Genomic DNA, 23,706 nt, shown 5'->3' with positions numbered 1-23,706 from the left:
GAAGACAAAGATCTAAATCAACTGCTGGCAGGATTAGCCTTTCCAAACAACAGATTAAAGACTACAGCTCCATTAAGATTTTGCCAACAGATAGTTTAATTTACATCCCAACTTGTAATACCGAGGCTCGTTTTACACCCTCGGGCCTTTGGAATGTGGAGCGAGTCCCTCTAAACTAAAGCAATATGGGTATTTCTTTCATTAACTTGTCATCTGGGTTAGATGCAAATGTGGAAATCGAAACACAAGTAGATCAGCCATGATTTTATTGAATGGCAGAACAGGCTTGAGGGGCCGAATGGTCTACTCCTGTTCCTATTTATGTTCTATGTCACTACTCCTCCCTCTTTTTGATTCTCACATTCTCACCTCACTTGCTGTTTGTCCACCGTCTTCCACTGGCACTCCTATCACTTACACTCGCTCACATTTTTCACCCATTTCTCCCTTCTCTTCTGCCTGTTCCCCTATAATTTCTTTGCTGACACTTCTTCTCATCTGCAGTTGAACTAGTCTCTTAAAAAATAAGTCAAATGCAGGAACGGAAGAGAGGCAGGGTATTCAGCAAAATCAAATGAACAAACATTAATACAACGAGGTGATAAAATGGAGCACAGGCACTCCATTTTAGGAGAAAAAAACAGAAAGCAAGTCCAGCAAAAACTGCGGAGAGAACAGATATGATGTTTGGGATTCTTTCTTAGAACTTGGATTATCTTCAGTTCAACTCCCACGACATGGCAGAGGGTTGGGATATTCCATTTAGGTTATTACTGAACACACTCTCCTTCCTTCTGTTTTCTGTCCAGATACACTCGACATCTTGTCAGCCAGCCAACAGACGCAAGGACTCGCAATGGAAAGCCTGATATTCAGACATCCTCCCTGAAATATTGGCCATGTGGAGTGGTTTCCAATGCACTAATGAGCAGCATCACAAATAGCCAGGCTGTGAGCAATGTCAGAGATTGCAGCCTCTCTTTCACAATTTATAACAGCTGCTTTGCAAACCTTAGGATTGTTTCTTTTTGTTAGCCCAATGTTGCTGATCTTTGAGACAAGAGCTTATTACTACGGATGCTGGTAATCGGAAATAAAACCGAAAAAGTTGGAAATACTCAGCAGGTCTGGCAGTATCTGTGGAGAGAGAAACAAGGTTAATGTTTCAGGACAATGACCTTTCATCAGAACGGGAAGTGCTTAGAGATGTAACGGTTTTTAAGCAAGACAGAGAAATGGGGGAAGGGGAGAAAAATAAAAAGTACAACAAAAATGTCTATAACTCAGTGGAATGCAATCCTTCTGAGGGTTTGGCTGTTCTTGGAAATTATTCCACAAAATCTAGCCTGCCCCAACTCACCTCACTCCCTAAACAAGAGTTAATCCTGTCCCAACTTCAATCCCGAAATGAATCTGGTTCTATTTGCTCCCTGTACATCATGTCAAGTGATTGTGGGAACAAAATCAATCACTTTACCACACCCTGTATAGAAACACAATTACCCTGAACAGGGTGAAACACACCTGCAGTTCACTTATCCTACATTCAACAACCAAATTTGAGAAACAATTAATTTGAAGACAAAGATCTAAATCATCTGCTGGCAGGATTAGTCTTTCCAAACAACAGATGAAAGACCACAGCTCCATTACTCTATGTAAAAATCAACCCCACAGTTCAAAGCCCAATAATTTCAGAATCGAAGAACAGTCTCTGCAATCACATCAAAAACCTCAATTCATTAAAAAAGTTACATTTAGCATATTTCCTCCAGTTCCCACTTGTCAATTGAGGCAGGAGGTATTTAGATCAATTCTGATTTTGGGGGGGACAGATAGAAGAGTAATAAACAGAACACATGGTAATTCAGGGACCAACTTACAGAGCAAATTTTAAAGGAACAACTGCCTGACTTTTGGGTCTTCAACCTCCCCCCAGCCTTTCTGGGGAGGAGAGGCTCAGGCCTTGCCACTCGGGCCCTTGCAAATGCTGACTCAATGCAATTGGCCTGTACCAAGGCAGAGGTCAGAGCTGGGAGCTGTCAGCGTGACATTTTCAAACGGTGCAGACCTTCCCAATTCTTCTCTGTCCTTGCCCTGAGTAGCATTGAAACCCACGCCCAGCCAAAGCCACTGCTTCCTCTCCTGGGTTGTGGGGTTGGTGGGTTGGGGGTGGAGGGGGAGGCTCTGGTGAGGCTCCTTAATAAAAACAGAGAAAGAGAGGGACAGACAATAAACAGCTGGCATGGGCGTTGCTTCCCCCATTATTATGTGGATTCTCTTGAGAGCCATGATAGATGAGAGCAAGAATCCAGAAGGCTGCATTGTCTGCCCAGGGCCAAGGTTCAAAATATCTGCTCAGGGCTGGAGAGAAACTTGCAGTGGGAGGGGGAGGATCCAGTCACTGTGGCCCACATAGGCTCCAACAACATAGGTAGAACTAGGAAAGAGGTTCTGCAGAGAGAGTACGAGGAGCTCAGCATTAAATTATAAACAGAACGCAAAGGTAATAATAGAATTACCTGGAAAAACTCAGCAGGTCTGGCAGCATCGGCGGAGAAGAAAAGAGTTGACGTTTCGAGTCCTCATGACCCTTCGACAGAGGGGTCGAAGGGTCATGAGGACTCGAAACGTCAACTCTTTTCTTATCCGCCGATGCTGCCAGACCTGCTGAGTTTTTCCAGGTAATTCTGTTTTTGTTTTGGATTTCCAGCATCCGCAGTTTTTTTGTTTTTAGCAAAGGTAATAATCTCTGGATTACCACCTGCGTAGCTTCAGAATTGCCACCAACTGGGAAATTTGTGGAATATAAAAATCCAAACCCATACACATGTTTTGAACTATAAAATACAAAAGCAAAGCTGCAGCCAACAGCACAGGGCTGGGCAGCAAGGGGCTAATTTAGACATTTAGTAAAATACAGTGGCTCATCAAAGGATTTGGCCATTGACTGATTGCTATCATGGGACAATGGTACCAGGGAAATGCCATTACCTGCCATTAGCTGATGCAATTAAGAGACTGATTACCCTACACAATGGTACAATAAACATGCCATCGATATAGTACAATTCAGGAATTGTAGTACAACTAAAGCCAGCATCATAGACAATGGTACTGGAATTTGGTCACCATAACTATGATAGGTGAATTGATAAACAATGTGAGCTGATCAGATACATCTGGGTTATTTTTCATGAAATTACTGTATTGTTTCAACTAACATGAGCTGAGTATTTTCGTCTGGACCATGCCTGAAATAAACTAAGAGGTGTTAAATACCAGACATTGAAACAGTATGAACAACAGGAAATATGTTTTATACATTTGAGTTGAATTATTATAAAAAGAGCATATTGGAATGTGGGGCTGTAGTCAGAAGGGTTAGGACTGGTCATCTTGACTCAAGACCTACAATCAACACCAGAGAGACCAGCCATGTTGGGGGTTGTAAGTGTTTCAACCAAATCATAGAAATATTCGTCTGAGAGATTTTGTAAGGTTTGGGGACAAGCTCATAGTGATTTGTCTGCATTTTGTCAGATTTAAAACAAGTCATGGTGACTTCATTTTGGCTAAAGGGGGATAGCTGTCGACTTGCAGAAGGGTTCAACTGGGAATTAAAGTTGCTAATTTCAGCTAGCCGTGGGAAGATTTTGGGGGAGCTGTTGTAGCAGGTCTGTTTATTTTTTTGAGCTGGTGGTCAGTCAAACTCCAGGAAATTTTGTGCTGGGGCGGGTTGTTTATTTTTGGAGGTGGGGGGGAAGGGTTTCTATGTTATTTCAACTAATCATAGAGCCAATCCCCATGTCTGTGTATTTTTCTTCTTTATAAATCCTTAATTCCAAGAATTGTTTGGAAGGTTGGGGGGTGGGGGGGTGTGGAAATGAGAACCTCTTACACCTGAGTCATGTGCAAATTGGCATTGGATAAATAAAATTAGAGACACGAACGTGTGGTTGAAAAATTAGTGTGTGAAAGAAGTGTGTGAAAGAAGTGGGTTCCGGTTCATGGAGCACTGGCAGCAGTGCTGAGGAAAGTGGGGGCTATACTGTCGGGACGGTCTACACCTAAGCCATGCTGGGACCATTGTTCTAGCAAGCCATGTAATTAGGGCCATAGAGAGCATTTTAAACTAAAGAGTGGGGACAAATTTAGGAAGATGTGATAAATCAAAGTACAGAGACAAGGGAAGAGAGGGAGGTATTAATATGGGAAATGATAAACAGACCATGACAGGAAGGGAGAGTGTACAAATCTAAGAGTAAATCAGTCGATAAGGCTAGAGGTCACAAAAATAATAAGGACTAAACTGAAGGCTCTGTATCTGAATGCATGTAGCAGTCGCAACAAAACAGATGAACTAATAGCGCAAACAGAAATGAATAACTACGATCTGATAGCCATTACAGAGACATGGCTGCAGAATGACAGATTGGGGTCTGAATATTAAAGGTTACATGACATTTAGGAAGGACAAAAAGCTAGGAGAAAAGTGAAGGGTGGCTCTGTTAGTTAATTATGGTATTAGAACAATAGAGAGGGATAAAGCAAGTTAAAGGGACCAGGATGTAGCAGCAGTTTGGGTAGGGATGAGAAATGATAAGGAAAGAAGTCACTTGTGAGTTTGGTGTACAAACCCCCCCAACAGTAACCACATGGTAGGACAGAAGAAATAATGAGATTGTCAGAAAGGTGCAGCAAGTCATGGGGGGTTCTAATTTTCATTTGAATCTGGAAAAATCAGATGGATAAAGGTAGCCTGGATGAGGAATTCATAGAGATAAAAACAAAAAAACTGCGGATGCTGGAAATCCAAAACAAAAACAGAATTACCTGGAAAAACTCAGCAGGTCTGGCAGCATCGGCGGAGAAGAAAAGAGTTGACATTTCGAGTCCTCATGACCCTTTGAAGGGTCATGAGGACTTGAAACGTCAACTCTTTTCTTCTCCGCTGATGCTGCCAGACCTGCTGAGTTTTTCCAGGTAATTCTGTTTTTGTTGAGGAATTCATAGAATGTTTTCAGGAGAGTTTCTTAGAACAGCATGTTCTGGAGCCAGAGAGGTGGTTATACCAGACCTTGTATTGTGCAACAAGATAAGATTAATTAATTGCCTCAGTGAAGGTGCCCCTAGGTAGCAACAAATCATAATATTGAATTTTACATTGTTTGAGGGAAAATGAGTGGGTCTAAGACTGATATTTTAAACTTAAATAAGGGCAATTATGAGGGCATGAAAACACAGCTAGCTGAAGTGAACTGGCGAATTAAGTTAAGGATTAGGTCAATAGAGATGTAGTGGCAGACATTTAAAGGGATATTTCATAGTACACAGAATTGATACATTCCAACAAGTAAGAAAGGGGAGGACCCACCATCAGTGGTTAACTAAAAGAATTAAAGACAGTATCAAACTTAAGAAAAAGCATATAATTGCACAAAGATAGGTGGCAGGTCAAAAGGTTGGTCAGAAAATGAAAAACAGCAAAGACTGACTAAAAGATTAATAAGGAGGAAAAAAATTAGAGGATGAGAGAAAGCTAGCTAGAAATATAAAGACAGATAGTAAGAATTTCTATAGCTATTTTAAAGAGTTAAAGTGAGCGTTGGTCCTTTAGAAATTAAGTTTGGAGAATAAGAAAATAGCAGATGAATTGAACAGGTACAGTATTTTGCATCAGTTTTCACCCAGAAATGGCTGTAAATCAGAAAATGGAAGGGAGGGAGGGGCTCAAGAAAATTACAATCACCAGGGAAGTGGTACTGAGCAAATTGTTGGAGCTGTGGGCTGACAAGTCCCTGGGTCCTGATGGACTTTATCTAGGGTCTTAAAAGTGGCAGCTAGTGAGATAGTTGATGTGTTGGTCTTAATTTTCCAAAATGCCCTAGATTTGGAGAAAGATCCATTAGATTGGAAAGTAGCAAAGGGAGACAAAAAACAGGAAACTACAGACCAGTTAGCTTAACATGTCATAGGGAAAATGTTAGAAGCTGTTATTAAAGGCGTTATAGCAGAGCACTTAGATAAATTCAAGGTAGTCAAGTAGAGTCAACATGGTTTGTGAGCACAAAATCATGTTTAACTAATTTATTGGAGTTCTTTGAAGAAGTAACATGCTGTGGATAAAGGGAAACTGGTAGATGTACTGTACTTAGATTTTCTGAAGGCATTTAATAAGGTGCCACATCAAAGATTGTGGAAAATAAAAGCTTATGGTATAGGGAGCAATGTATTGGTCTAGATAGGAGATTACTGTTTCATTTAAACTAGTCAGACATAAATGGGTCACTTTCTGGTTGGTAAGATGTAACTCATGGTGTGCCACAGGGACCAGTGCTGGTGCCTCAACTTTTTAAAATTTACATGAAGGGACCCCAAGGTCTGGTTGCTAAATTTGCTGATGGGACAAAGATAGGTAGGAAAGTAAGTTGTGAAGAGGACATAGAGGCTACAAAGGGATAAGTGAGTAGGCAAAGATGTGGCAAATGGAGTATAACGTGGGAAAATGTGAAATTGTCCATTTGGCAGGAAGAATAAAAAATGCATTATCTAAATGGTGAGAGATTGCAGAGCTCTTAGATGCAGAGGGATCTGGGTGTCCTAGTGCATGAATCGCAAAACGTTAGTATTCAAGTAATTAGGAAAGCTAATAGGACATCATTTATTGCAAAGGGGATTAAATACAAAAGTAGAGAGGTCGTGCTTCAGTTATACATTGTTTTGGTGAGACCATACCTTGAACACTTATGTACAGTATTGGTTTCCTTATTTAAGGAAGGATGTAAATGTGTTGGAAGCAATTCAGAGAAGGTTTACTAGACTAATACCTGGAATGGGCAGGTTGTCTTATAGGAAAGGTTGGACAGGCTAGGATTGTATCCGCTGAAGTTTAGAAGAGTAAGAGGCGACTTGACTGAAACATAAAAGATCCCGAGGGGTTTTGACAAGTTGGGTGTGGGATGTTTCCCCTTGTGGGAGAATCTAGAACGAGGGATCACTGTTTAAAAATAATGAGGTCCCTCATCTGGAGGGAGTTGAAGAAGGATCTTATAGCAGTTGTTTGGGGTAGCATCTGTCATTTGATGTCAGGTGTGGGGTGCCTGACCATAGGTCACCTATTGCTTTATATGGACTGTGTACTTACTGTGTACATTAGGGTATAAGATAGCTTTTGTAGCTTGTGTTATCCTTACAAATCTGTAAAGGTATAGTTGTGGTGAAAGAGTATTGTAATTTAGTTCATCTTTTCTTGTTTAATAAATGTTTTATTCTTTTGTTAAAAGTTCATCAGCTAACTCCTATGACTCTGTTCAGTACCTGCCCTCCATGTTTCTAAACAAAAAATAAAAATTAGGATCTATCAAACCAGATTCCACCCTGGAATCTGCTTGTCCAGTAGTATCAGCTGGGATCATAAGATGAGTTTCACTGAAATAGTATAGGACACTTGAGTGTCATGGAGGGATCAGTACCCATGGAAGTCTGAAAGGGAATACGAGGGGACCTGTGTTTGATAGTGGCATCATTATCAACATGCCCAAGGAGGCCGAAATAGCAGAGAATAGTTGAGCGGGTGTGGAAGTTTGTGGGTAGATGATAAGGGGAACCTTATTGTGGTTGAGAGGGGCCATTCCCTCTTAGACACGCAACCACCTTCCCCTTGATGAATGGGATTCCGTGCCAATTCTACACATCATACACATAAAGCTATGGTTCTATTACCTGCTTCCCCACCCCAATCCATGGACTACAGTTGCCCCTCACACAGTAACCCTATACATTTAATTTTATTTACTGTAACTTCCTAATTGTATTTCCAATCCACAGAAACCCATTCCTATTGGTTGCATTTCTCCTCCACAGTTGGCTGGGTCAATCACCCAAAATGTCACTGATAAGAGTTCCTTATCCTGTCTTCTCCCTCACCATTATCCCACTTACCCCACTTCCTTTAATTAGCTTCATCCTCCTTACCCCTTTCTACATTTGTTCCAATAACCCCCACCCATTAATCCTGCTCAAGCCAAAATATTAAAATTGATCTCGCCTTCTCATGCACAATGCCATAGAAAACCAACTAGTAACTAATACAAGGGCATCAAAACTGTAACATTTTAATGCACATGTAAATCAATAGTCACCTTAGCCTTCCTTTTGAATATATTGCACTGCAGGACTGAGTGGTAAGGGTAGTGAACAGACAGGTTCAGTCATTACCACAACTTCCCCAATATTAAAAAGCTGCTATAAAGGCTTGGAGGTGGTCAGGTGTTTAAGAATGGAGTCATGATTAAAGCTACTTATTTGTATGTGGCTTTCACACAAAAACGGTTTGAATCATACAATGCCATCCCCAATCGCCAGTAAAAATATTCTGTTCAGTCACTGAACCAGAGAAGCTGGTCACTCTCCAAATTGACAAATACTATTCTGCATGGTCCAGTCCTCCCCTACAAAGGTGTAAATAGTTCAAGGCGACAATATTTAAGAAAAAAGTTGACCCAATTTATGATTGTTCACACAGCTGTTAACCTGTACTTTAATCCAACATATAAACAGCAATTAGGACGACAGGAAAAGGAAGTGGAATTTCAATGATGCATACAAGTCAGTAATTAGTTAGGATTAGACTTCAGTGGGGATGTCAATCATCAATTTGATTATGCAGCTTTTCTAAATAAACTTGGCAAACACTTTCTTTTAAAAAAAACTTATTTGATATACTTTAAGAGAAGTGTTAAGTGTTAGGGAATTGTAATATAACCATGAAAGGCAGTCTATGCCAGCAGGAGCTTGACAGGGTAGATGCTGAGAAAATGCTTCCCCTGGCTAGGGAATCTAGAACATAGGGGTACAGTCTCAGAATAAGGGATCAGCCATCTAGGACTGAGGTGAGGAGAAATTTCTTCCCTCAAGGGGTTGTGAATCTTTGGAATTGTCATTGTGCCTCCACAGCATCTTTGCTGTAGCAGCGAAATGATTTTGCCCCATTTCCAAACCAGACAGATTGGCAGTCTGTCAATTTTGTGTTGTGGATCTTTGCTAACCAACAGAAAGTGTTTACAAAATTAAGTTGTCTATTCACTCAGCAAATAGTCTTCTCGTTGGATGCCAGTACAGACAGGATTTGTAGCCAGTTCTCAGTTTAAAGGCCAGCATTCTAATCGCTAAAAAGCAAGACACATTTCCAGGTTCTTTTTTTTAAAAACCTCTTTCCAATGGCTCACATGTCTCCAATTTTAGATTTTACACACCTGTGTGTACCTCAGCAGTAATTTACACTAGAATAAGCTATGCTGGGTAGAGTTTTCGCTAACTTGGTAGGAGTCTTAAGAAGCCTCCAGCCCGTTTGGGGTCAGTGCCTCTGTTGGTGGGCCTAACCCTGCCTGGGGTATCCTCCATGGGCCTTGGTCCATGTGCTGCTGCTGCTTTGTTCTCTTCCAAAGGTCAACCCTAGCTCCTGCCCCAATAGATCTAACCTTGCAACTGGTCTCTCTTTTCTGCCACTTTTGGAGGAGGATATGGGAGTTAAAATTGACAGGTATTTACCCAATTGGGATCTTTCCAAATGGTGTGACCACCAATGAAATACCAAATGTCTTCCAGATAAAGAGTCAGGTCACCCCCTCATCACCAACCTCTCAGAGCACAAGGTGTTAAGTGGTTCTCAAGATTCCATACCCCTTTGGTTGACCAATCATTGGCCTGTTACATTAGAAAAGGTTGTTTCGCATCTTTTCTCCTCATAATTCTTTTAAAGCTCTCATCAGTAAATTTGGCCCTGTTATCTTATATCCCTGGTCTGTTCTCAGGTCTGTTACCTCGTGTCTGCTTGGTCCCATACTACTCGTTCTGAAGCCTTGTCAGAAGAGAGTCTCTTGTGATGGAGGAACAACTTGTTAATGTACCTGTAGTTTCTATGTTAGCAATTTTACATTTTATTAATTACGTTAAGTGAAGAATGTTTCTTTTACCCATCAGTTTTGTAAAGCTTGACAGTTTTTAGGTTATACAGCGGCAAACACCAATGAGGTTATTGTATACCTATGAGATTAAATATAAAAAGGCGATCATACTAAGATAGTAAAGTTACATATTCAAAAATGCATGTTACATAAATCGAGGCAAATTAAGTTCCAATATTTCCCATCTGTTAATAGTCATTAGGTATATCACTTGTTAATGCAAAAGGTAATTACAAAAAAATATATATATGGAAGAGAATTTTTGTGCACATGAGAACTCTCCTGATCAATATGTCTCCAGTACAAGTTGTAAGGAAGCGGTATTGGATCTGGTCTGTGAAGTAAGGCAAGTACATGTTGTAGAAAGACTAACATTTTTAGAATTAATATAGGAAATGAGTCAACAGAAATAGCTTTCAAGAAATGTAAATAGGCAGAATCATTGAAACTTATAGCACAAGAGACAGTCATTTGATCTGTCATGCTGGGTTCTACAACCTTTAACTAACCCTGTTAAGTTCCTCAACCTCAAGTACCTGTCTAATTCCTGTTGAAAATTCTTTACGAAATCAGCTTCCATACCTTTTCAGGTAGAACGTTCTAGATCAACAAGTCAATCATGTGTTATCTTCCCTCTAGACCATTTTCCAATGGTTTTGGGATCCATGCCCAATATTGTGCCAGTCATCGGAGACTAACCCTACTTACTTCATCAAAACTTCTTAAAGACTTTTATTAGACCACCTCTTAGCCTTCTCTGTTGCAAGGAAAACGGTCCTAACTTTTCCTTATAACTGAAGTCCCAAAGCCCTGGTAGGATCCTGGTAAATCTCCACTGTGCCCTTTCTAACACCTTTAATCTTTCCTGAAGCACGGTATCCAGAATTCTCCACAATATTGAGGCCTAACCAGTGACTTATGAAGTTCAATTGTGACCTCTTTAGTTTTATATCCTATTCCTCTATTAATAAACCTGATTCCCCATATGCCCTTTTAACCACCTTATCAACTTGACCTGCACCACATTTATGTGTATGGACACTAATGTGTCTCTGCGCATCTACATTTTTCAAGATTACCCCATTTATGATGTACTGTTGTTCCATTATGTCCTCCTAAAGTGCACTTAACTGCATCGCTCAGTTGCAGTTTCACCCTGCCTTTTCCAATCTACCTGTGTTATGTCCCTTCTGAAAGCAGGTTAAATTAGTTCTTTGCCAGTTCAGCATTTTTACCTTCAATATTTTCTGGTTTCTTTCCACAATTACTTTAAATCAAATTGTGTGGCCACTTATCTAGATGATCCCTTGTTGTAAGGCACTTCATGTGCCTTACTTCATTTCCCAGACCAGATCTAGCACTGCTTCCTTACTTATTGTACTGCAGACGTGTTGATCAAGAAAGTTCTCCTGTGCACAGAAATTCTTCCTTCCATATCCATAGCATGATGTTTTCTCCAGTCTCAGAGTAATTAAAATCTCCAAATATTCCTACCCTATCTTTAGGAACGATGGCGGCATTTACTTGAAAACAGCTTAAAATGTAAAATATGTACAATAGAATTATCCCTTTTAAATAACACAAATAGTCAGACAATATGGTATTAAAATAAGTTTATTTTTGAGTTATTGGCAAAGGTCAATTTTGCGCCTTTATATGGTTTACAAAATTTGTTTTAGAAGAGTTATTCATGTTCTTCATATGCTCCGAACCCATTCACCAGGTATTTGTTTTTAAAAACATAAAATTCCAGACCCCTGCTCAAAAGCATTCAACACTTGCACTTTGCACACAATCAGCATCCTCCAATAGATGGTTTCAAAATGTATGTAAACTTAAATTTCCCAGATGCAGAAAAAAATCCTAAGATGCTAAACAACTGAAAAGAGATAAGACATCAGAATTTTGGAATTACTTAAGTGCAAATGATTTTGTACGTTTCACATCAAAAATGCCAATCTAAGACACAAAGCTGCATCGTATATTCAGTGCCAAAAGGAGCAACATTAAAAACCCAACAAATCCCAATATAATGAAATCAAAGTTAAATCAATCCAAAACGAGTTGTTTATATAGATTTTTTTGAAGACTTTTTTGGTACATCATTTGAGACAGGCACAGCTTTATACCATGAGAAATAAGTCAGACCCACTGGAACCAATATTTAATTTTCACATCAATACCTTAAATCTGGGAGGAAAGGTAAGTATTAGCTCAATACAAACATTGCATATAAAAGCTACAACACTACAAGATATCAACCACACAGCATGATGTAAAATGGTTCTATTGTATGACGAATTATCAAAAATAAACATTAGTATCTGCATATACCAACTGCCCGGAAATCAGAGAAGGGCTCTTTGCAAGGAAAAGTGCCTTTAACATTTGCCTGCAATTCAACCAACACATTTAATATTTATTTTAAACTCATTTAATTTTTCCAACAATTAAGCAATACATGTGTGGGAAAACTCAATTAGAAAAGGCTATTAATGAAATTTAAGAAATTTGCATCATCGCCTAAAGTTCAAGGTAAGTTGTGAACGTCTACAGCAAATTTTAAGGGCAAATCTTTCGACCTGGTTTCCACATCAGGACTGTAACTTGCAACTTTGAGAGTTAAAGACAAGTGACTATGCACTACAGCCTTCAATGGCATTGTATCCCTGCAATGGGTGATTTCTAGTCAGCGTGAAAAATGTTGATAAATTGGAAAAATTATAAAAATGATTTCCCAAATTTTACACTACAGGAAATATGACAATGCCAAAAGAGTTTCCAAAACCACCAGCACCCAAATCTACCCAAAATGGTAATGATGCACCTCCAACAAAAATCAACACTTCCTTTCACAAAGCTACCTAAAAGGTGCTCATTGTAGTCTACAAGTCAACATCTTTTTACTGCCTTCCAAAAGTAGTCATAGAGCACAGCTGCCAATGTATTTTTGAGGCTGCGGTGTATTTTTGAGAGGCAGTATAAAGTTATGTACTATCAGAAATAAAACATGTTTAACATAGATTATGGTATTAGCCAACTGGTGACTAGAAAGGTTGTTTTTCATCATTTCCAATAATAAAGGTAAATAGGGGCATGTGAACTGTGAAAATACAATGGCATCTTGATAATTCTAAAGTGTATTTTCCAATTCCACTGATCTGTTTAAGAGTACTGTAGCTTGTCCAAAGTTAAAAAAGATTTCTTCACACCTGTCAATCATTTTCCTGTTGATTTGATCATAACCAAAATCACAATAGCAAAATACTTGATCACAGCATTTAGACATTCCAACCATAAACGCTGTAACATCCCTACAAATACACAAAGTAATCCTTATTACATGTATTTGTAAATTCACAGAATGTCACAATCAGCTTTCAGTTAGGCGCAACATTTTGTATCAGACATACAGCAGCTTTTGACATGGAAGTAGTGTTTGGGAACACTGGTCATAGTTAGAGTTTTAGACATCAGTAACATGTCAAAATTTCATCCTGTTGCCATGCCAGCATTACTTTATAAAACCACTAAGTACCCCTTAATATAATGCTGCACCCAATCTGATGGTAGTCGTACCATAGTCCATGTGAGCATAATCCATCAACGTTGTGTAATCCATATTCTGCCACATTTAACAAAGCATTGCTATCTTTCATATATTCACACTAAGTTGCAGTCTCTGTGGAGTCCTTTATTGCATCTTTTTGTTTCTTGCTTGATGCTGCTTTAGGTGCAGACATTACCTTGTCATTCTCCTTGCTGGAGGAAGCTTCCTCAGTCCTCCTTTCAGTGTTTTGCTGAAAGATATTAGTATCCACAAACATGTCTGGGATGTCACTACCAAAATAAATCTTGCTGTTTGCTGCAATTGCCTGGTATTTAGCCAGCTCCAAATACTCTTTAGTCAGTTTCAACTGTTGTTAGGAAGGAAGGTAAAAAAAGCACAAAATATCAATTCACTTCTCAAACATGAATAATCCCATACCCACTAATCTTCATGAGTGGCATATAATTAGGAGGTGAAAAGAATTCCTGGGTCCTTATCGTGATTCATTTGCTTTCTTTTGAAATGAACTGAACACTCTCTTTTCTCCACCCCGCCCCACTCTGTTCTCAGTTGGAATCTTAATTTATTCAATAGATTATTTACTTTAAAAAAGACAAAATTACAACTTAGCATTTTTTTTAAACCAAGTAATATTTGCCAGTGTCAGCAGGTATCTTCTAGCGTACATGTGCATAAACAACCCAAGTGTTATACTGACAAAAGGAGAAGAGATTATAGAATCACCTGCTCAAGTCAAAACTTCATTAGTTGAGCACAGATGTACACTAAATAAGATAACTGTATTTCACATCTTAAAATGTAAATTTAAAAAGTTAGGTCCTTTGAATTATTTGGTAAGTATTGATTGTTGGTGCCATTATTTTAATGCACACTTCTATATTGTAAATTCCATTGTATTCTAATTCACATCTTCTCATATCAATGGCAGAGGTTTACGATTACAAATAATTGCCTAAATGATGCATTGTTAGCAAAGTTGAGTGGAAGCACGGAATATTTCTTTAATGAAGTGAAACTTGTTAATTGCTTACATTGTAGAAAACCATTGCTGAAAGCTAACTTGGTAGGTGATAAAATGGAAAACAACACTGTCTAAACATAACTTCCATAGTGTGAAAGCATTCAACAGCTAACAGAAAACAAAAATTTCAGATGATCATTTAAAATTGCACATCAGAATGCCTGAGCCTTCTCTAAACCAGCCAGTTCTGACCGGAATAGTGACCTAATCATAAGATACCTATAACTTATCAAAGTTGGTTTGACAGAGTGGATGGTGGGAGAATGATTTTTTAAAAATCAAAACAGGGTCTGTACACTGGGGAAAAAAAAAGGAAAACCAGGGACCCATTCTATGCCAAGTCACATACAGTTCCTGCTTATCCATACATGTGGAATCTCCTCTTCCATTACAAATATTCTACAATGGAACATATAAAACACTGTTGCTTGTATTTAGCAATTATACATGGAAATTAAGTGCACAAAAAGAATGGGTTTCATACCTGGTTGGCTTGTGCAGTCTTCTGAGCAGTATAGAAGTTTGCATCTGCTTTAGCTTTTTCTTTGGCTAAATAAGTAGTATCTACAAGCAAACAAAAACTACTGAATCTCTAATTCTCACTTTAAACATAGGATGCCATCTGAAAATTACAGTAAAAATTATTTTAACATTTAATCTATGTAGTGACTATAGATTGCCACTTATTTACCAGCGCGAATACAGTGAAACAGGCTGTTAAAACCAGGGGCCACACACTACCTCTTCCTGTGCTCCATTTTGAAACTGCCACATCAGAAAAAAGTTTGTATGACACATGATTATTGACAAAGAATTCAAGTTAAGAGTTATTTGTTTGTAAATTCCAAAACTATAGAATGAAAAACTAGCCAAGACCTCTTTAATGCACATGAAACTCTCTTGCCTCTCCCCCATGACAAATAATATGAATGCAATAATGATGAAGCACAGACCAATCTACAGACTGTAAAATAAAAACATTAATTTAACAAGGTTTCAATAGAATCAAATAGGAAGTAAGATTATTTGCATGTAGCTTTAGTGGTAACTTTTTGCATGGAAGTGATACTCCATATACTGAAAGTATTGCAGACAGACAGAAGTGGGGGTTGGGGCGGGTGGTGAAGTCAGGGATACCAGCTGAAATGAAGTTCTACTTTGTCACGCAACTTAAATGAAATTGTCCTAGAAGCTGGAATTCACCCACTCTTATTATTCCACTTTGGGAGGTAACTGCATAATCTGGTCAAGGGTTGTACAATTCCTGAATGTATGTCAGACGACCCATAAGAATTGTTTATTGAAGGGAAATGAGACTACATGGAAGAAGATCTTAATCCACGAGTCCCTAATGGGTTGGGATGCAAACTCTTTGGACATAAATGTCTCCGGGGACTAGAATCATTAATCCTGTCTCAACTGGTGACTTCAAGACCTCTCTTCCCTTATGAGGGACAGAGATAGCTGCCGTCTGAAACAGGTCAACCAAGATTTTCAGAGTGGGCTATATCCCTGCCTTGCCAGCTCACAGAATCCATTTGCAGAGTTCCCCAGTGATGCATGGCGTTTATTCAGTAAAGAGCTGGCCACAAAAACTGAAGGTCTCAGGTTTGATACGCGAGTTAGTGTCAGGCTGCTAAAACTGATCCTGCGCCCAATCAGGGGAAAACGTATTGCAGGATTCTAGCTTGTGATCACTATTCAGCAGCAATAGCTGAGAAACAATTGTGAACATTGTCAAATAGTCCTTTGCTATTCACTGAAAGGACTATTGCCCATTTGGGTCGGGTACTAGAAGGTGATTGGCACCATGGAATTGTACCCAGAAAGAAGTCAATGTCTTTACAGATGAGAAATTGGAAGAAAAGGGACATGAATTAGATGGCTAGTTAGATACTTTGAGGCCGAGTAACAAGTATATGAATCTAGTCATGAGATTGGATAATTAAGATTCAAGTTATTAGGAATCTGAGATATAGAGCATGTCACTTCCCAGATTAAGAGCACATATTGAAATTAGTTTACACGTTAAGATGACAATCAGATGTTGACAAAACACACCTTCAATTTCTGAAATCTTCTTGTGTGTTTCCTTTTCCATAACCTTCTGTTGGAACTGAATCTGTGCTACTTGTGCAACTTTTTCTGCCTCTGTAGATTTAAAAAAAATTTAAATGTACTGTAATGCACAAGTCACAACATTTAAAAACCCAAGCACAAGTCTTTAAAAATTAAAGCAGTCAATACAGTATTTCTCAACCTCCTGAAGGTTGTATAAGATCGTACACTTGATTATGGTACAAAAAATGTTGTTTCTGATCAACTAAAGAAATTTTTCTTTTTGTGCCATTTACATTAACTGTATTCTTAATGTGCAATACTTATTTAAAGTACCAAGTACTAGCATCATATACATAATACAGTGGAATACTAAGTATGTCTTGTACTACTTTGTTCTGTAAACCTTCACACTAAAGCATTACAGGACAAATCCACATCTCTCTAGCAAGCTAGAACATGGGCATCTACCCAACATGTGAAAAATTGGCTAGGTATGTCCTGTCCAGAAAAAGCAGGGCAACTTCAACCTAGCCAATTACTGTCTCATCAGCCAACTCCTTATCAGCTAAGTGACAGAAGATGTCATCAACAGTGCTATCAAGCGGCACTTACTCAACGATAATCTGCTCACTGATGCTCAGTTTAGGTTCTGCCATGGCCAACTCTGCTCTTGACCTCATTACAGCCTTGGTCCAAAAAGATCTGAACTCCAGAGGTGAGGCGAGTGACTGCTCTTAGCATCAAGGCTGCATCTGACTGAGTTTGGCATCCAGGAGCCCAAGTGAAATTGAAGTTCATGGCAATCGGGGGGAAAACTCTCCATTAGTTGAATCATACCTAGCACAAAGGAAGATGGTTGCAGCTGTTGGAGGCTAATCATCTCATCCTAGGACATCGCTGCAGGAGTTCCTCAGAATGGTGTCCTAGGCCCAACCATCTTCATCTGCTTTAATGGCCTTCCCTCCATTATTTGATCGAACTGGGGATGTTTGCTGATAATTGCACCGTATTCAGTACCATTTGCGATTCCTCAGATCCTCAGCAATCAGTGTCCATATACAGCAATACCTGGACAACATACTGGCCACTTACCAGCCCAAACCTGAAACATTTGTGCCATACAAGTGCCAGGCAATGACTATCTCCAACAAGAGAGAATTTAACCATCTCCCCTTGACATTCAATGACATTTCACTCAAACCCTTCATTACTCATTGTGCCTGTAAGGCTCAGAAGCCTAAGTCTTGTGGGAAACATTCCCCGTTTCTATACAACAGAAACAAGGTGACTTCAGTGAAGTAACTTTGCTACATTGAGGTTACCAGAGAATAAAACTAACAGGATTATTTTCAGATCGCTGACGTTGCAGGAGATAAATGTTTGTTGGTTGTTACAATATAATTTGTTGTATACCTTTTTCAGATTCCATAAATGTTCCACTGTGGGTACTGCCACCATTGTCAAAACTCCTTTTCATGTATCAGTTTCCTTACAGACTTAAAAAGTTGTATTTAACAAAACTAGCAACAATTACAAAGAAAATGGAGCTGAAAAAGGTCTATAGATCTCATTGGAGGCAAGAAACACACTATTTGAAAGAAAATTGCAGGGCCAAGGGGAGCGAGTAATGCAGAGGGACTAACCAGACAGCTCTTTCAAAGAGCTGACGCTGGCATGACAGCCTGAAATAATCCTCCAGCAAGGAAGGAAGCTTATGGCTGAGCTATAGTGGACAATAAAAGGCATCTTGAGGCCTTTTCAGTTACAACTCATCAGTCCCAGACAAAAATTGTTGCTGCTGCTGAAGAAAATACCAACTCAATGTGATCCTTGTACATGGAAAGCAATAAATATAAAAATAAAATTTCACACTATTGCTACTGAACTTTTGTTCAAAGGATCTTTCACATCATGAGCTGATGAGGTGTAAAAAAAAAAATCACAGAATACATATCTGGAAGAACTGAAATCTCAGGGTGAGTTAGAGATTATGCATTAATAAACCTTGTTATTTGTGAAATTTGGCTTAATGACTTGAGCCTATTTCAAATTTAAAATGACATTTTGTTCATCTTCCCACAACATTTTTTCAGTATGTGAAGATCCAAGAACTTAGCTTATTCTTCACTCTCCAGACCCTCACTACTTTTTCAGAGTTATTTGCATGATTGAGAGATTTTCTCCTTGCTCGTTCATCAAGGTCTGGGCTTACCTGGCTAGATGTCATACCTGGTGAGATACCCCCAGCAACACCAGAAACTTTACCACAACCCCACAATAAGCTCTGAGCTTGTATTTAATGAGCCAAACTTAATTGAACATACAATGCGGTGAAGAGCAGTGATTACCCAGGGGATTGGGAAGCCTACAAAGACTGACAGAGGACAACTAAAAAAGAAATAAGGGGGGAGAAGATTAAATATGAGGGTAAACTAGCCAGTAATATAAAAGAAGATTGCAAGAGTTTTTTTTAGATATATAAAGGGTAAAAGAGAGGCAAAAGTGGACATTGGGCCGCTGGAAAATGACACTGGAGAGGTAATAGTGGGGAACAAAGAAATGGTGGAGGAGCTGAATAGGTACTTTGCGTCAGTCTTCACGGTGGAAGACACGAGTGGCATCCCCAAAGTTCAAGAGTGTTGGGGGGCAGAGGTGAGTATGGTGGCCATTACCAAAGAGAAGGTGCTAGGAAAACTGAAAAGGTCAGAAGGTGGATAAATCACCTGGACCAGATGGATTACACCCCAGAGTTCTGAAGGAGATACCTGAAGAGATAGTGGAGGTGTTAGTGGTGATCTTTCAGGAATCACTGGAGTCAGGGAGGGTCCCAGAGGACTGGAAAATCGCTAACGTAACTCCCCTGTTTAAGAAGGGAGTGAGGCAAAAGACCGGAAATTACAGGCCGATTACGATTACAGGTAAGATTTTAGAGTCCATTATTAAGGATGAGATTTCAGAATACTTGGAAGTGCATGGTAAAATCGGGCAAAGTCAGCATGGTTTCATCAAGGGGAGGTCCTGCCTGACAAACCTATTAGAATTCTTTGAGGAGATAACGAGTAGGTTAGACAAAGGAGAGCCAATGGATGTTATCTACTTGGACTTCCAGAAGGCCTTTGACAAGGTGCCGCACAGGAGGCTGCTCAGTAAGAGCCCATGGTGTTAGAGGCAAGGTACTAGCATGAATAGAAGATTGGCTGTCTGGCAGGAGGCAGAGAGTGGGGATAAGGGAGTCCTTCTCAGGATGGCAGCTGGTGACTAGTGGAGTTCTGCAGGGGTCAGTGTTGGGACCACAACTTTTCACTTTGTACATTATTGAGCTAGATGAAGGAACTGAGGACATCCTGGCTAAGTTTGCAGATGATACAAAGATAGGTGGAGGGACAGGTAGTATTGAAGAGGCGCGGAGGCTGTAGAAGGATTTGGACAGGTTAGGAGAATGGGCAAAGAAGTGGCAGATGGAATACAACATGGGCAAGTGTGAGGTCATGCACTTTGGTAGGAAGAAGAGGTATAGACTATTTTCTAAATGGGGAAAAAATTCAAAAATCTGGAGTGCAAAGGGAATTGGGAGTCCTAGTCCAGGATTCTCTTAAGGTTAACTTGCAGGTTGAGTCGGTAGTTAGGAAGGCAAATGCAATGTTGACATTTATTTCGAGAGGACAAGAATATAAAAGCAGGGATGTGCTGCTGAGGCTTTAAGGCTCTGGTCAGACCACATTTAGAATATTGAGAGCAATTTTGGGCCCCGTTTCTCAGGAAGAATGTGCTGGCCCTGGAGAGGGTCCAGAGGAGGTTCACGAGAATGATCCCAGGAATGAAAGGCTTAACATATGAGGAACGTTTGAGGTCTCTGGGTCTATACTCGATGGAGTTTAGAAGGATGAGGGGGGATCTGATTGAAACTTACAGAATACTGAGAGGCCTGGATAGAGTGGACGTGGGGAAGATGTTTCCATTAGTAGGAGAGACTAGGACCCAAGGGCACAGTCTCAGAGTAAAGGGAAGACCTTTTAGAACAGAGATGAGGAGAAACTTCTTTAGCCAGAGAGTGGTGAATCTATGGAATTCATTGCCACAGAAGGCTGTGGAGGCCAGGTCATTGAGTGTATTTAAGAGCAAGATAGATAGGTTCTTGATTGGTAAGGGGATAAAAGGTTACGGGGAGAAGGCGGGAGAATGGGGTTGAGAAACTTATCAGCCATGATTGAATGGCGGAGCAGACTTGATGGGCCAAATGGCCTAATTTCTGCTGCTATGTCTTATGAACAAGTTTTATTTTTCCTGCCATACTCAACTCAAATAAGGTAAAACAGCAATTCCCATTATACATCACACACACACACTTGACTGTTATGAAATGGATTCCACTTGTGTACTCTGGGTATTGTAATTCCACAGGAGCAGAGGAAAAGCGACACCACAAAGTCAACAGCAGCTGGGATTGCCAGCACACAGGCAGGTGTTAAATTTTCACCTCAAGCAAGAGGTTCTCCAAATTGGCACACATACCAATAATAGCTCGTTTTCTTTCAGTTTCAGCCTCTTGTTCTACAACCTTTTGCCTCTGTGTAGAAATAAGCAACTGTGTCTTCTCTGCTTCCCTGAAATAAACAATTTGCAAACAATGTAGAAAATGACAAGGCTAAGATGCTCACCAAGAAGCCACAAACATTGTGTGCTGCAATACCTGCTGGGCCTCCCAAGTGAAAATCCAATACACAAGTTTTGGGGATCAAACAAGAAATTCCAAAGGTTAGAAACGAAGTACTACGATTTTTAAACCCATTGGTGTGTGTGTACGTATACATCTGTGTGCATGTGCATATTTGTGTTGACACAGAATTTAAGAGATCAAGAGCAAATGGTAATCCATTTTGTATTAAGTCCTAAGGTTAAAAACATGCAGAAATTTGCCAATTGTGGGACTTATCACAGAGGTCACAAATAGCTTGGTTTTGATTTACACTCATACGTACTTAGAGACTAGCTTATCAATAGTTCAGCTATAGAAGCTATGTTTTGGTCTTTTGCTTGTTCTAAGCAACAGCAACTCCTCCTAGGCCATAGAATTACTTGATAAAAACTGATAAGTGTATAAAGATCATGGAATATAGATGGAAGTACATAACAAGTAAAGACAATGAGAGTACGATGAAGTTGATTTAAAAAGCTGAGCTTAACAACTACAATGTACAATGCTTCTACGTGGACTTTTGTTTAAAACTCTCATTCCTAAAGCAACAAACATTGAAGAGTTGATCTAATATTGCACAAGATTGCGAAGCAATCAACTTACATAAGTTCAAAATTTCTTCTAATTGCCTCTGGAATTTTAGGTTTTGTAACTCGAACAGCCTGTTGGTTCACAAGAAAAGCACAGTTACTAAGAAAATAGACCTTTCAACAGAGACACTCATTTCAATGGTACAAAAAATTCCTCAAGACTTCAGCGTGTTAAATTGACCAATTCCCCTGAACTTAAGTAGCGAAACTTCCATATATCTCATTATATTGCAAGGGATAAAACTTTCCAAATGTTGTCTTTCAGGCAAGACTGAACATTTAAAATACCACACTATTCAACATGCTCCTTCATCCAATTATTTTCTTTGTTAGACCATCTGACAGTATAAAATTTTGGATACAGAAAGAACCACATTAAGTTTCAGTTGGAATTCAGTTCAAGTGAAGGAACTGAAAATAAGAACAAGGTTTAGAAAGTGCCTAAGAAAAATTGAATGGGCTCTCTGCAATTGATGAGTATATGCAAAGGGCACATCCTACAGACCTTGAAAAGGTATTGTAAAGTCAAAGAATTTTTCACTTACTTGTATTGTAAGGCCTGGTGCCATAACAGTTAAGTCTTTTTGTAAAGCCAATTTCAAGTTCTCATCTATTTGATCTAGAGCATAAACAAGACAAAATGTATGAATACAAACAAGGCTGAAACATGTTTGCATGTAGTCATGTGCCATATTAAATCATTTTATTATTCAAAATGCCAATTGATCCAAGATAAAATTTCTAATTTTAAACATTGTTGTCCCACAATCGCTGCTTCCATGTACTGTACAATAGTAGAGGTTCAGTATTCCACATGACAGTGAAATTTGCAGCCGCATCACCCACGAGCTGCTCTCACACCCATTTGTGACCCCCTCGGTGGCAAAGGTCTATGATCAGGTCCCCAAACTGCCCTCTCAGCAAAAGAATGCTGTGTAGGTTAAATGAAAACCAGATAGGTTGAGTAATATTTAGTATTTTTCACTCCATCATCTGTTCTTCCAATCTAAAGCATTTTGCTTAAAATAAGACTATCAAAAGCAATTCCACAAACTGGGGTTCCTCATCATGCCAAGAGAAATTAAATCACTTTTCATCTAGAATTACAATTACAGTTAACTAAATAATTCTAGCTTTTCACCTTTTCAAATGACTACGTGCAACGTTTTTGTTTACACTCAAGTGAGGATTAATACATTACAGTATTATGTTTAATGGTGCATATTTACAACTTTTGGCTGATTTTAAACAATGTCAGTAAATGGAACAAATGATTGAAAGGTTTCATAAGCGAGTAGCAACATTCCATTACAATTAAAGGTCTTCAAATTAAGATTAATAAACCCTCACCAAATAATTCAATGTAGACCTCCTGTAAGGTGTGCACACTACAAAACTGGTTCAACTCATGGTGAATTTTGTTGAAAATCAATGTCTTGTCATAGTCAGCTGTGTAGTTCTTAGCAATATCATACACTGAAGGAAGCAAGAGAAGTGTTATTGTTACATTTGTTCAATAATCCTGATTTTGCAAATTAGAATCATGGAATCCACAGATATCTATATCCAAATTATTCAGAGAAGAGGAATGATATAGAAATTTGTCATCAATATAGGAGGTATGACAAACTAAGGTATAACACTGGAAGGCACAAAACACATTAGCAGAATACATCAGCATGTCTGACAGCATCCGTGGAGAGAGAAACAAGAGTTAATGCTTCAGGTCTTGTGACCTTTTAATCAGAACAGGCCTGAAAACTTAACTCAGTTTCCCTTTCTACAGACCAAGTTCTGTC

General features: G+C 39.2%; 1 protein-coding gene across 3 annotated transcripts in view; it reads right to left on the bottom strand.

The window, feature by feature from the left end:
- Positions 1–11,566: 11,566 nt before the first annotated feature.
- Positions 11,567–23,706, bottom strand: part of LOC121270877 (erlin-1-like) — a 30,735-nt gene continuing 18,595 nt past the window's right edge. For all 3 annotated transcript variants that reach the window (XM_041176438.1, XM_041176439.1, XM_041176440.1), the window contains exons 6-12: positions 23,258–23,383; positions 22,453–22,526; positions 21,921–21,979; positions 21,134–21,225; positions 16,622–16,711; positions 15,045–15,124; positions 11,567–13,885 (exon numbers count right to left, since the gene is read on the bottom strand). In XM_041176438.1, the coding sequence (XP_041032372.1) occupies positions 13,637–13,885; positions 15,045–15,124; positions 16,622–16,711; positions 21,134–21,225; positions 21,921–21,979; positions 22,453–22,526; positions 23,258–23,383 (770 nt within the window). In that variant the 3' untranslated portion in view covers positions 11,567–13,636. The remainder of the gene's footprint in view (positions 13,886–15,044; positions 15,125–16,621; positions 16,712–21,133; positions 21,226–21,920; positions 21,980–22,452; positions 22,527–23,257; positions 23,384–23,706) is intronic.

Source organism: Carcharodon carcharias, chromosome 28, assembly GCF_017639515.1.
Source record: "Carcharodon carcharias isolate sCarCar2 chromosome 28, sCarCar2.pri, whole genome shotgun sequence".
Lineage (NCBI taxonomy): Eukaryota > Metazoa > Chordata > Chondrichthyes > Lamniformes > Lamnidae > Carcharodon > Carcharodon carcharias.
The sequence above is the reverse complement of the archived record's forward strand: the minus strand, read 5'-3'. Positions and strand labels throughout refer to the sequence as shown.